Raw genomic sequence first — 13,903 nt, forward strand, 5'->3', positions numbered from 1 at the left:
TGCAATACCGGATCATGGACTGAGCTCGCCGCCAGGTGCCGGGCCTTTCTAATATATTCTTGTACACTCCGCCCGAGACTGTCAAGTTCGCAAGCGACCATAAACCCTGATGAACGTTTTAGTCACTCACGGCTTAGTGCTTGGACTATATATTGAGATCAAGAGAAAGCTCGAATGTCAGATACATAGTATACTGATATACGGCAAGCTTTGCTACCGCCTCTTGAACACCAGAGGCATCCGGATAGGCCTAACGTCAAGACCGTCAGCATACTGTCCAACCAACACAGTGAGCATCGCACTCACGTTAACGTCAGACCCCCCTTTGCATGGAGGATCCGCTCCTTACGCTCCTCGAATGTCTCTCCAGCGAACTCTGGCTCCTCCTTGACCTCAATCGTGTACCGTGAGACGAGCATAGTCAAGATCGCGATGCCCTCGGTCTCGAAAAACCTGATATATGCGCGTTAGAGTGGGTTGCGAGAGGTTCAAAGGCACACGCACCGGCGTCCGAGGCACGACCGCGCGCCAGAGCTGAAGGGTAGGAACGCGTCGCGCGGCCAGTCACCGTGGAACCGCTCCGGCTTGAATGCGTACGGATCTTCCCAGTAGCGGGCTAAGGGGCGATGCGTCCGCGTCAGTGTGGCTAAGCGTAGCCGATGCATGGGAGCGTACGGTTATAGTGCAAGCCCGGAATGCTCAGCGTAATGCCGCTGCCTTGGGGGATCGGGACGACGATCTTGTTACCGCTGCTGTCGGTAGTGACGAGCGTGGCGTCCTCGGCGGCGTATTTGGGGACAACGGGCGCCTAAGGAATTGCATAAGAATATATGCCTTCCAGCGATGCTGCGGACGACTTACAGGTGGAAACAATCGGAGTGTCTCATAGAACACGCTGAGGTACATGCATGAGCGGCTGGGGTAGATTCTCAGTATAGTGTACGTACGCGATTGACTCGCTCAGCGAGTTCATCTCTTGGTAGGTCTGTAGTTAACAATCAAGATATTAGCTCCGGACACCTGAGAACCTGATCTGGGCACTTGCCGGTAGTCTATCATCGGGAATGACGCTCTTGATGTGTCGATATAGCTTCTCCTGTTGCTCGGGATACAGCGCAAGTAACCCAAACACGAAGCACAGTGTGTGTGCGGTGGTCTGATGGATATTCAGTTAACCGTCTTGCCTCAGGCACTTCGTTTAATACTCACTTCGTGACCAGCCAGCAGGAATATGAAGATATTGCCTGAAGATCTAGTGAGCACCGTGTTCTAAGAGGTCGAAGTGAGGAATGCTAACCAAGGAGCTCCTGATCCGTAAGCTTCGCCTGACCGTCCGACTCGTCCTCGCTGGCGTCCAGCAATCCACTGAACAGGTCATATCGCTCCTCTTTCTCCTCGGCGTATCGTCGGGCATGGATCATCTCTAGCATATATTGCTGCGCGATAACATCAGTACATAACTTAGCACCGCAGTAATGAAACACATGCCTCGAGCTCCTGGAAAGCCGTGCTGGCCCGTTTCATGCGCTCTGTCAAGCCCAGCTTCAGGAGCCAGCCAGGGGTTAAGAGCTTGACGAAGATGTCTAATGAGACGTAGTGTAGAGCTTCCTGCGAACTATTTCGTTAGACATGAAGGAGGTTGACGACAGGAAGCCCCTTGCCTTGAAGGTCATGCTGTGGCCTGGGGGAAGTTTGCCGTCTTCCTGCCAGGTCATCCGCCTGCCGAAGCCAGCGACACCGATGACGAAAAGTGCAATCTTCGTATACATGTCAGCCAAGTTCGTTAGCACCAACGAAGGTATGAGGACACACCGGCAGCGTGATGTCGACCGCATGATCCACCGTGATGGACTTCTGTTCACCCCAGACGTTCTCGAACAGGTCGGCCATGATCTTCACAGTCTCCTCCCAGACCAACCTATTGTTGCGCTGAATACCACGACGTGAGGAGTGGACCCACAGGACAAATGCAAACAGACAGACCTCGGAGAATGCAGGTGCGGCAATCTTCCTATAACGCTTCCAATCTTCTCCTTCCGATGCAACAATATTTCCGCCAAAGTAAGACAGCACTGCGTATTGTTCCACTGGCTTTGGGAACTGGGTACGGGATGCAGTGATCTCCTGTAATTTGGTGGGTACTGCAGTAGATACGCTTCAGCTGAAAGACGCATACCTTTATTGCCGCTGCATCAGCAAGTATAAATTCGTTGTATGCCACTGGGAGGGCGGAGGCCTATTCTTAGAGCATGTGAGTAGAAGTGGGGAGGTTGTACAGCGTATCTCACCGAGCTGATTATGTCTATGCCATATTCTTCGAAGACCTGATGTTTCCTGTACCAAAGATTCATCCCGCCTCTAGTTATTCCGCGTATTGGCTTCATGAATATAATGGCGAGCACGCCTTGTGTCGAGAGGAGTGTGCGGTAGCCAGGATGGTCACTTGAGAACTTTGTTAGCAATATTGTCTCCCGCCGTTTCGGAGCTGCAACACACCGCATGGGTTTGATAACTGCACGGTATTCAACATATTTCTTGACGCAGTAGAGCAGGAAGATGGACAGCAGGACCGAAAAGATGGTGCCCATGCCGTCGAGTGGTGTATCGTAGCTATGCGAGGGTAAAGTCAATGTCCACGCCCCTGCGCAATTCGGAGGGTAGTTATGAAGTGACGGCGGAGATTGCCAGTAAGCGTCCGTGTGTAACTGGGTCCGGGGCGTGGACCATTGCCTCTTGCGGCTATCTCTCAGAACTCAAGCAAACGGCCACGCTGCCAGTCGTGGGCTTTCTCGAGAATTAGAGTTCATGTTGGTACGGATGTGGTTGATGGTTGGCACACCCAGCAGCTAATCGTCGTCCCTGGGCTTGTGCTTCTGCTGAGGCACTAGGACTCTGAATATTACACCCAGACGTGAAGCGGCTAGTGAGCAAGCTTGCGGAGAGCTGCTCTGGGCAAGCGAGGAAGTGCAGCCTAATTGCCCGAAAGGTTCAGAAAGGTTGGCGCCGGCGAGTGAGACGCGTCAATCAATCCTTTCCTCGGGTCGAGATCTGATGGCACTCGGGGCCCAGGCACGGAGCTGCGGATCACAGTCTGCAAGCGCATAGAACTCCTTTATTCTGTGAAGATATAATCGCAGTATCACTACCAAGCAATATTGTAGATGATGCAGTTGGGGCGAGATTGTGTTCGGGAAAGCGATCCATAAATCGTGCTCCTCGCCGCCCAGTGAGGCCGAGCGGCATTCTGGGAAAGCGAGCATGAGCATTCCCACATATTAGCACGTGGGAAGAAGTAACACATGTTAGCGCTATGCATTGTCTCATTCGAGAGATCTTACAGCTTGGGTTGGTGATAGATCTTGTAGCCAAGGGAGCGTGACCTCATCAAGCCTGACATTTCCGATTTGTTTCACTACATGTTTCACTACCAGGGTCAGCAACTACCACGCTGGCGTCGCAGCTCTAACGAAGATTTTCGTCGAGAAGACATCGAGCGTATGTTGAGTTCAGGCATCATACGGGGCTGGAGAGCTTGCCGTAGCTGCAACTTTGTGAATTGCGGGGACGTTCAAACTGTCTTTCCGACAGACGTGCCGTGCGAAGCCCGCCACGTTAGTTGGGGAAAGGACAATGACGATCTACTTAGTCGCAGGTGTCAAGCTGTGGGTCCCCAACTACGGAAGCAATATGTAAGTTAGAAGCAAAGTACGATTGAGAGCACGGGACCAGCAGCGTGGCCACGATCACGATCTTTTCCTTACGGTATTCGTCGTTTCCTCCCGGACAAGGGGGTTATCGCGCTGTTCTATGCGAGCAATTTGTCCTCCAGCAGAGGCCGGGAATGGCCACCCTGAGCATAGATCCAGGCAAGCCGAGCGGCAATACAAGAGCTCGAGAGCTTTTGCGCCGGTGATATTCACGTGTGCCGGGTGCAAAGGGTTCGCTGCTGGGACCATACACACTTATGCAGTCTTGCGGAATATTCCTGCAATGGCAGTCGCAGAACATTGACAGCCCATATGTCAGGATGACAAGCTCGCGGAATCATGTTCATTACACTAGTCAAAACTGATCAATGCGGGAAGTCTAAAGAGGACAGCTATCGGAATTGCAAGTAGGACGTGCATGGCACTCAATGCCGCATCTAACACATTTGGTGCAAGTATACGGATGTGAAGTGCCGCCGAGAGCTCCCGTGGGTCAACAGCCGAATGTATGTATGATAGAAGCAGACGGGAAGGGATCGGCGTAGGCTATGGATTATGGTTCGCATAGTATCAAGACATGCCCAGCATGACGAAGCGCAGTGTGCAGAGCCATAGTCCCCTTTGCCTCCGAGTCAAGCTCTCCCTTGTAGCTTATCCAGGCATTATGATAGTCTCGAGAGCTACTAAAAAAAACCGGCATATGTGCTACACCGCGTGGGTATTGAAACCAAGAAATAAGCTAGGGTATGTACGCGAGCAAAGCGCGAGCCAGATGTTCCAGCATAACGACTATTCAAGACGACATGACGGCAGAGATGAGATGGTATACGAAAATAGGAAAATAGAGATGATCCACAGCAAGAGGCACATAGAAAATTTATACAGGCGCAGCGAGAAGAAGTGAAAGCAAGGCCAGAGAAAGGGGACTGTCGGAAGCGGCGACGCCCCATGAGCCTGAATGGGCAAGAATTCTGCCGCACGCGCCGCGCCGGAGGCTCAGTGACCTTCCTCCAGATGAGGATATGCACCCGCACTTTGTTCGAAGGCTTGCCTCATAGCAGATCTGAGGCCGAGATGTAAGTTGCAGCCTCTATCGTATAATCACATCTGGTCGCTCACTATTATTATGGGTGCGGTATGTGAATGCGGCGCATACTCTGCCATTCGTTACACACGCCGACGATGATGTCCATCTAGAGCCTTATCACCAAGCGTTCACAGAGGCGGCGTCTCTGTACAGTGTCAGTGATAGCCACTCACCGGCTGCGCATGCCTCTTGGCGAGGCGTCCGGGGCGGACCGCTGGCTCGGTCTCACCAGGGCGACGCGCGGGCGGCCATCGAGAATCAGGCCCTCGCTCCCAAATTCGAGCAACGATGATCGGTCGACGCATGTTGTGCAATATTAATGATGTCGTATAGTTCAAGTTTTACGGCGAAATGGCGATGATAGCGAATTTGTTGGAGTTAAGAGTGTACAGTCATGGCCTGAGGGAAGAGAATACGTGCTAGGGTGCGGGGTGCTTATACTTGCCGTCTAATGTGGTATAATGCCGTGAAAGGCTGCAAAGGCGGCTTTGGTGGCCGCGTTCGGCAGAGGTTCAGCTCGATAGGAGTCATCGCCGCTGCCATGCTGTGAAGAACAAAGAGAAAACGACACATAATTAGCATTACAGAGACAGACCATGCACTCGGCTTACCAAAATCAAACCGTAGGCTTGTGCCAGCAGTGCTATTTGCGAGTGTAAGCCTGCGGAAATCGAGCATCGGAGACTTTCCGATTCTGCTGATCCGCCATCAGCATCAAAGCGCCCATTCGATATCCTCTCGTCGAATTTTCTCCTCACATCTTGCCGGTGCTCTCCTTGCCACTGGTACACTGCATGTAGCTGGCACCATCCACGACGCTCGTGCCTCATTTTCATTCTTGTTGTCCGGAAAGCACGAGGTATTCATTCCCGCAAGGCGCTATCTGAGTAAATGTAAGTTAAAACTTGTGCGAGAATCCGAGATCGAACGACCAACATCCAAAAAATTGCCAGGGTTGGCAAAGACACATGTGGCGAGTGTATTACCTGAAATTCGCCCACCGTGATGACAGGCCCGGTAGCAGTAAAAGGGTGCAGACTGGTGTAGATCATGGAGCACGGTTCCCACAGAGATCGCGCATTCACAGCTCATGTGCCGGAATTACAATTCCTGCTGTGCACCTGGGACAATATTGTTCATCGTGAGACGCAGGTCATGCTATGCTTGAGTTTGATGTCCGCTCTCTCTGCCCTGTGAGGCGTTCGAGCCGGTCAGAGGTGATCAGGGGGCGGCTGCAAAACGCCTGGACCCCTTGCACCGTGTTTCAATGACCGGAAGCACTGCGATCAGGAATTCGGCCAACTCCGTCGTAGGGCCTATATAATGCGGAAGGCGACCACGACGCCTACCACTACTTCCTTTCCTCTGAGTCTCGCAATTCACCAAAGCGCAAGTAGCCTGCGAACCTTCACTTAGGGTATACGGTAGAATATACCTCTGCGATGACATGTCTGATTCATATTTTAGAGAGCAATATTGATGACTCAGCCCGAGGGTGAAACTTCGAGGGGTCCGGGACCCCGCCTTCCCACTGAACTCTACAGGCATATCTTTCAGTATGTCTCCTCCAAGCGGGACCTCTGCAATCTGAGCGTCTTGTCCCGCGGCCTTCAGAACGAGGCTGAGTTCTTTATCTACCACTCCGTCGATTCTTCTCGTCGAGCACATACCGAATATCTCTGCGACCTCATTACGTCTTCGCCACACAGACACACGCTCGTTCGTTCGCTGAGTATCTCCAACGATGACGCGGGCGCCCGCGTTTCCGAGGCGAAGGACCGCGAATATTGGGAGCGCATCGCACGGCTTCTGCACGACCTGCCGTACCTCGAGGAGCTCAAGATCCACGACAATATGTCTGTCCCGACGGGGAACAAGAACGCTTGGGTGCTGTTGCGCGGCACGTTTTCGCTTCGCCACTTTGACTCCGACTTTGTCTTTGATGAGAGCCTGCTTGAGTTCCTATGCTCCCAGCGGTCACTAGAACGGCTGTACTGGATAGAGAGCTTCTCGGACGACGACTCTGCGCGCGCTATTGCCGACATGGACATCGTTGGGCCACACTCCGGCTCGAAGCTTGCACCCTCGGTTTCCGTCCTGAATACGAACAGCCCGCGCTTTGCTCTGAAATGCATGTCCGCCGCGATATTGAGCCATCTCTGGATTTGCGGGCCGTGCGCCTACGAAGACGACGGCTGGATGAACTATGTTGCGCAGTTTGTGGAAAGCGGCGGTGCGAAGAGCCTGAAGTCGTTACGCATGAACCTGCCGTATCGGAAATCAACCCTCGTTTCGGTGCTTGGTGCGCTTGTCAAGGGAGCGCCGGAGCTGCGCTCGTTGGGATTTGTGCCCATCTTCAACGCATCTGTAAGAGATCCTGCTAGCATCCTAACTCATGGTGTACTGAAAACATGCTTTTCAGGACCGCGACCTCATCGATGTTCTCTCGCAATTCAAGCACCTCCATTCGCTAATTACCTGGAATGTCATTGGCCGAGAAACATCCCGCGCCGTCGCTCAAGCTTGTCCCTCGCTTCGCCTTGTCGCCGGCTTGCATTACTCATATTCTCACGAGTACGTTATTTTCCCTGTTAATCCCTTAGGCACCCCAAGACCGCTGCACGACCCCGAATACTTGTTGTGGAGAGGCGTCTAGGAGATCTGCTGTTATCTTATCTCTTGACGTCAAGCTCAGGCCGGACTGTAATCTGATCGGCATGCGATCGACGACGATGTCGTCGATGCATCCGCGACGTCATCGAGTTTGGCGTCGAATATATAAGATTCGACGTTGCACAGCATACCCTGCAGAGACCAAGACCACGACCACGACCACGACGATAGATATGGCTCAGCAGCATCAGAATCTCTTTCGTTTAAAGGGGTTTGTCCAGCAGTACGACTGGGGCAAGAAGGGTTCGGCGTCGCTCGCTGCACGACTCTCATATAACGCGCTCGGGCTCGATTTTCCTGTCGAGCTGGACAGCCCATATGCGGAGGTGCGAGTCGTTATTGGTTCTACAGAAAACCCTTTGCTGACGGTGCTCTATAGATATGGATGGGCACGCACCAGAACGGCCCAGTGCACCTCTTCGATGACCCCATCAAGTCGTTGCACGACGTCATCTCCTCCAACCCGAAGATCTATTTGGGCGACACGCTAGTGAAGAAATGGAAGGGTGAAACACATGTACCCTTTCTATTCAAGGTTCTGTCTATTGAGAAAGCTCTACCGCTGCAAGTCCACCCGGACAGGGCCCTTGCCGAGGAGCTCGCGAAGAAGGATCCGAAGACATTCGTCGACCCCAATCACAAACCAGAGATCGCGGTCTGCATTGGCGAGCAGATCGACAGCGGTTCGTGGGGCAACGGCGTAGCCTTCACGGGTTTCGTCGGGTTCCAGCCTCTCGATGACATCAGCAAGAGCATTGTCTCTGTGCCCGAGCTTCGGCAGGCGATCGGCGACGACAAAGTTGTTGACGCATTTGTCGAGGAACCGTCGAAGAATATACTCCATAGGCTTTACGGCGTGCTTCTTAGTCGCCCTCAGAATATCATCACACCGCTCGTTCATTCTCTCGTCGACCGCACCTCGAAGGACCCCGTTGCCTTGGAACCAGAGACCGTCCGCCTCCTCCGCAAGGTGAACGAACAGTACCCCGGTGACGTTGGTGTGCTTTCGATTGTATTTTTCATGAACTTCGTGAAACTCAAGCGCGGCGAAGCGGTGTACATTGGCGCAGACGAGATCCACGCGTACCTCGAGGGTGACATCATCGAGTATATGGCTATCTCGGATAACGTGCTCAATACTGCACTCGTCCCACCCGAGGAACGTCAGACGGCCGACTTTCTGCGCGCCTTGACGTTCACATCTCGAGATAAAGACTACTGGCGGCTCCCTCACAAGCCGTACTTCAAGAGCCAAAACGGGTTCACACAGGTGTATGACCCCCGATCGAGGAGTTTATCGTCTTCGGGACGCATTTGGAGGGCACGCAGCAGGAGACGTTGGCGGCCGTGGACGGACCGACGATTGGGATCGTGACCGAGGGCACGATGAAAGTCGCAGTCAAGGGCCAAGTGTTGGACTTAAAGCAAGGCTCCATTGTCTATGTCGTTCCGGGCAATGTGATCCTTCTAGAGCTCGCACCAGTGGATGGACGGGCCAAGGGCGAGATGTGGTGGGCTGCCGCCGGTGTTTGAACGGTGTTAGATAGAGCGAAGCGCGGATCTTAGGCAGTGGAGCTGTGCATGCTTATTACTCACGGACGCCGTTAGTGATTCGGGGGCACGATTCATTGAAACTTCAGTTGCACTCCCCCGCACGACGATTCCAAGAAGACACGATAAAAAAATTAATTGAATAGGAGAAGTAAGCTTCAGGGTAAGCAGATAAACACGAGCTTGTTATGGCGTCAAGTAACTTCCGTATAGAGTCACCGGATAATAACATTATTTCACGTGCCGTCCGCGGGGAGACTCATTAGGGAGCGTCTCCTGCTGCCTTACACTACGACCTCCACCATGGCCTCGACACCCTCAGGCTTGACGTTGCCAGTGCTTGCTTTGCCACATCCTTTGATCCTTCTGCCGACAGGACGGATAACGCTCCCGGTCTCCAAGGCCGTCGGCGAATCGTTGCTCGCGCTCGTTCGCGGGTCTGACGAGCAGCCTCTGGTTGCTGCGGTCCCGCAGACCGCCTCGCCAGAGACCGCGCTCTTCCCATGGGGCACAGCGTCGCGCATCGTGCGCCTCATCCGGCCTGCGACAGGCAACCTCAAGCAGCACTACCTTCTTTCGCTCAACGGAATGGCGCGCGTGCGCGTGCTGGACTGTAACCCCGACCTGCCCGTCGTTAACACCGACATCACATACCGCAAAGTCGAGTACCCGAGCGCCAGCGACGGCGGTACGCCGTCGTCGGAGTCGGTAGTCAAGTTCAAAGCGGCGGCGCTGAAGCTTTTGGACCAGCTCGCGAAGGACACGACCCAGCAGGTGAAACGTGACTCGTACACGAAGGTCGCAGGCATGGTCGAGGAGGTGGAACCTGTGCGCTCTGCTTGGATGGCAGATGTAATGGTGTCGAGCATCAACGCGGAGTATGCTGACAAGCTAGGTGAGCATTCGTCTAGATATGCGTCAGGACTTGCGCCGTGCCACTATTCGCGTGCCTGTCCGAGTGCCGCCTGTCTTAGAGGACAGGTTTCTTGCAGGGTGCACACTCTCACTTGTGCCCCCTTGCATGCTGGGTCATGTTTCGTTGCGCTTTGAGTGGATTCGTAAGGACAAGGTGACAGTGTACACCTTGTCACTGTCTACCTTGTCCTGACAGCTCTTGCAGAACTCCAGAGCTATTCACGATGGAAGCCTGGCTACTCTATCTGCCGTGTTACTTCACGCGCGAGGGTGCTACAAACATCTAAGGCATCTCTTCGAACTGTTCTATTCTTCGGACGCGCAAAGGAGAATCTGTTCGCGGCTGTCTTGCCGACGCTCTTAGCCATATCTGAGACAATATTGTCGAGGGCTAAACTCCAAATGCCCTGAAACCACAGCATGGATTATTTGTGCATGCGAATTGGGCAGCGACCACCATGGTGCTGTGGCGTCTCAGTCGCCTTGCGGATTCGCTTGGAAGTTCCCGTTACCATGCCAGTCGCGTGGACCAGTGAGTAGCTCGCAAACAATTGGCCCATCTGTCGCGACATCGACTCACCGGATTTGATCGGCATAGGCTAAAACGGGCCTGCTCTATCTCGATTGCGACTATGACTCTTGCATATATGTGCGACGCGTGCTGATCGACCCACAGAATTCCTCTCTGCGGCCAACTCGGACGACCGCCTGCGCCGCGCGACCTCCATCTTTATAAAACAGTCCTCCATTTCCGAAGTCTCGAAGCGCATTGCGCAGTCCATCGACGAGTCGCTCTCGAAACAGCAGAAAGAGTTTTTCCTCCGTCAACAACTCGCTGCTATCACCCGCGAGCTCGCTAACCTTCGCCGCCAGTCCTCTTCACCCTTAGACCCTTCTTCCCGGATGCCCGACGACAACGTCCCTCACTCCGGCTCCGAGCTCGATGACGATGGTCAGCAGGAGTACGAAGAGATGGCCGACGTCAAGGCAAAGATTGAAGCCATGGCCAAAGACAGCGAAGAACGCAAGACGGCCGTCCGTGAGTGGAAGCGTTTGAAGCGCATTCCCCAAGGAAGCGTCGAGCACGGTGTCATCCGAAATTACGTGCGTCTCGCAGCATCCATGCCATCGAATGAACGCTTAAGTCGTTTTGACAGCTTGAATGGTTGGTTTCCGTCCCCTGGCCGAGTTCGTCGACGGCATACGCTGCCACGTCAACGGAGACCCTTCGTGATCGCGCTTTTCTGAGAAAGGCTCGTGACCAACTCGACTCAGACCACTTCGGTCTCGAGAAGATTAAGAAGCGGCTTATCGAATACCTCGCTGTCGTCCGGCTGAAGGCACTCCAGGCAGAGCTCGAAGCAAAGCAGCTCGAGGAAGCGCAAAAGGCCCAGCAAGCCGCTGTCGTACAGAAGGACAATAAGTCCGATAAGCCTGTGGCCGACGCGGCCCTTTCGGCTAGCACGGTCAAGAAGCCTGCACGGAAACTTGTCAAGGGGCCTATACTGCTGTTCGTGGGACCGCCAGGGACGGGTAAGACATCGCTTGGTCAATCTATCGCCAAGGCACTCGATCGGCCCTTCCAGCGCATTGCGCTTGGTGGTGTCCGTGATGAGGCTGAGATCAGAGGGCACCGGCGCACGTATGTCGCCAGTGGCCCCGGCATGATCGTTCAGGCTTTGCGCAAGGCTGGTCGACCAGATCCTGTTATTCTCTTGTGAGTCGAGAACGCGCCTGCTTGTTTGCATGTGTTCATGGGCTTCGTTTAGGGATGAGATTGATAAGGTCGGTCAGAGCAACTTCCATGGTGACCCTGCTGCCGCCTTGCTTGAGGTCCTTGACCCCGAGCAGAACCACACCTTCAATGTATGTCGCATTCGCGCGTACTCTATGGATATATCGCTCACGTCTGTCTCAGGACCACTACATCAACGTGCCGATCGACCTCAGTCAAGTGCTCTTCATCTGCACCTCCAATACCCTCGACACCATCTCCGCTCCCCTTCTCGACCGCTGTGAGATTGTGCAGCTGTCGGGATATACGTATAATGAGAAGACGCACATCGCGCGCAAGTATCTACTCCCGAAACAGCTGCAGGCGAACGGTCTGGCACCAGAACACGTTATCTTGCCTGATAACACGCTCATACACATCGCGACGCGCTATACGCGCGAGGCCGGCGTTCGTTCGCTGGAGCGCACGATCGGCGCCGTCGTGCGGTATAAGGCCGTCGAGTGGGCCGGGCACGTCGACAACGAGGCGGGCGTCGGGAAAGAGTACAAAGACGTTGTCGAGGAGGACGAGCTCGAGACGATCCTTGGTGTCCCGCGCTGGGATGCCGACGAGTGCGAACGTGAGGAGCGGAGAGGCGTCGTCTACGGCCTCGTCGTCACCGGTATGGGCGAGGGCGGGATCTTGCCCGTAGAGACCATTGCCGTCCCGGGAGATGGCAAGCTCAAGCTTACGGGCAGCCTGGGTGAGGTCATCAAGGAGAGCGGAGAGCTGGCGCTCAGCTGGGTGAAGACGAACGCGTACAATCTGTGCATCATCAACTCTCGGGGACAGGACCCGCTCAAGGTGCCAAATAGCTTCGACATCCACTTGCACTTGCCTCAGGGAGCGGTGAAGAAGGATGGCCCATCGGCTGGCGTTGCCATGGTGAGTACATAGCGTTTCCACGATCACAGCGACCCAAATTGACCATCTCTTCCAGACGTGCGCCTTCGTCTCGCTACTCACGGGAGCCTGTGTCCCGCCCAACATCGCTATGACGGGCGAGATCACGCTCCGGGGCCGCGTCGGCGCGGTCGGCGGGATCAAGGAGAAGGTGCTCGGCGCACTGCGGGCAGAGATGACGAAGGTCATCCTGCCGTACGCGAACCGGAAGGATGTCGAGCATGACGTGCCGCCCGAGGTCCGTGGCGCAATGGAGTTCGTGTTCGTGCGCACGATCGAGGAGGCTCTTGATGCCGCGTTCGGTAAGGGTGCGCTCGGCTGGCGGCCGCAGAACGTCCTCCTTGAGAGCCGACTGTAGGGGCCTCCATTCTATCGCACTGCTTTGTTCGTCGTTTGCTATGCTGCTTTCTTGGACCCTTTGGATACTAGTAGCCCGACGTGGTGATTTCGTTCCTCAACCTTCTCTTTCATCGCTGTATTCCCCCTCATCACGTATTCCTGCCCAATGATATCGACACATGTTGTACTAGTGTCAATTCCCTGCGCGCAGCCGCATAAGCGCAATCTTTCTGTGGACGTATGCTCAAACCTAAGCATCTCGCTGGCGGTGGGCCAACGGATCACTCGATCGGTGGAGCGGCAACCTACGGAACCAAAAAGCAAGTTTGGCTTGCCAGCAAATTGAAGCCTGCGAGGAGATTAGGCCAATTTTACATGCGTATGAGCTTGACTCATAGTGCGTATAAACTGAAGGTTGGGCGCGTACCGAGATTTGTGTGCGCGTACCTAAAGTTGTGCGCGTGCTCGAAGTTGTGTGCGTGTGCCCGAAGTTGTGTGCGCGGTACCCGACATGGGGCGGGCGCGGTCAAAGGTGCGCGTGAGAATTTTTGTACGAAGTGAAGAATCCCCTGAATAATAGCAGGAAGTCAACATAGCATAGCGAGGTGCGCACGGGGCGCGCACGATCGTTATCAGACATAATGTCATGCTCGGTGTGGCGCGCACATGTCATGCTGGGAAATGGGAAGGCTGCGCTCGGGGCTGCGCTACTAGTATATGCTGTACGCTTTGTGCGAGGGATCCCACGCGCACCTTTAACCGCGCCCGCCCCGCCCCGCCCCGCGCAGCCGTTTGTGCAGATGCGCGCATGCTAGCACGGGGCTAAATTTATACTATTTTGTGCGGATAGAGGTACAAAAGCACATTCAGTTTGTTTCATAAATACACTCAAGCTATTTCCCCATGGGGATGTTATCATTTTAGTGGTACAAAAAAGATACACTGCTTTTACAC

General features: G+C 54.3%; 4 protein-coding genes across 4 annotated transcripts in view; 3 read left to right on the plus strand and 1 right to left on the minus strand.

The window, feature by feature from the left end:
* The window catches only part of PHACADRAFT_126770 (uncharacterized protein), a 4,154-nt gene extending 1,694 nt beyond the window's left edge, over nt 1-2,460 (minus strand). The window contains exons 1-8 of the mRNA XM_007399001.1: nt 2,289-2,460; nt 2,177-2,236; nt 1,984-2,124; nt 1,813-1,929; nt 1,648-1,757; nt 1,483-1,615; nt 1,331-1,436; nt 1,021-1,028 (exon numbers count right to left, since the gene is read on the minus strand). Coding sequence (XP_007399063.1) covers nt 1,021-1,028; nt 1,331-1,436; nt 1,483-1,615; nt 1,648-1,757; nt 1,813-1,929; nt 1,984-2,124; nt 2,177-2,236; nt 2,289-2,384 — 771 coding nt within the window. The 5' untranslated portion in view covers nt 2,385-2,460. The remainder of the gene's footprint in view (nt 1-1,020; nt 1,029-1,330; nt 1,437-1,482; nt 1,616-1,647; nt 1,758-1,812; nt 1,930-1,983; nt 2,125-2,176; nt 2,237-2,288) is intronic.
* A 3,813-nt stretch (nt 2,461-6,273) lies between these two features.
* On the plus strand, nt 6,274-7,450 carry PHACADRAFT_198772 (uncharacterized protein; the record flags this gene model as incomplete). The annotated part of the gene is made up of 2 exons (XM_007399002.1): nt 6,274-7,161; nt 7,217-7,450. 2 exons carry the CDS (start codon nt 6,274-6,276, stop codon nt 7,448-7,450), a joined length of 1,122 nt encoding a protein of 373 aa, XP_007399064.1.
* Nucleotides 7,451-7,640: 190 nt separating this feature from the next.
* Nucleotides 7,641-9,000, plus strand: PHACADRAFT_198773 (uncharacterized protein; the record flags this gene model as incomplete). The annotated part of the gene is made up of 3 exons (XM_007399003.1): nt 7,641-7,793; nt 7,847-8,737; nt 8,797-9,000. The coding sequence occupies 3 exons, from the start codon at nt 7,641-7,643 to the stop codon at nt 8,998-9,000; spliced, it is 1,248 nt and encodes a 415-aa protein (XP_007399065.1).
* Nucleotides 8,964-13,298, plus strand: PHACADRAFT_149614 (uncharacterized protein). Its single transcript, XM_007399004.1, has 6 exons — nt 8,964-9,913; nt 10,610-11,037; nt 11,091-11,650; nt 11,703-11,799; nt 11,852-12,592; nt 12,648-13,298. The coding sequence occupies exons 1-6, from the start codon at nt 9,322-9,324 to the stop codon at nt 12,966-12,968; spliced, it is 2,739 nt and encodes a 912-aa protein (XP_007399066.1). The 5' UTR covers nt 8,964-9,321; the 3' UTR covers nt 12,969-13,298.
* The last annotated feature ends 605 nt before the right edge of the window (nt 13,299-13,903 follow it).

The sequence above is a fragment of the Phanerochaete carnosa genome, assembly GCF_000300595.1.
Source record: "Phanerochaete carnosa HHB-10118-sp unplaced genomic scaffold PHACAscaffold_8, whole genome shotgun sequence".
NCBI classification, from domain to species: Eukaryota; Fungi; Basidiomycota; class Agaricomycetes; order Polyporales; family Phanerochaetaceae; genus Phanerochaete; species Phanerochaete carnosa.

Coding starts and splice junctions, on each gene's coding strand:
- PHACADRAFT_149614 (XM_007399004.1), top strand. CDS start 9,322: ATGGCCTCGACACCCTCAGGCTTGACGTTGCCAGTGCTTGCTTTGCCA. Junction 11,038..11,090: donor ACGGTGTCATCCGAAATTAC/GTGCGTCTCGCA, acceptor TCGTTTTGACAG/CTTGAATGGTTGGTTTCCGT. Junction 12,593..12,647: donor CATCGGCTGGCGTTGCCATG/GTGAGTACATAG, acceptor CATCTCTTCCAG/ACGTGCGCCTTCGTCTCGCT.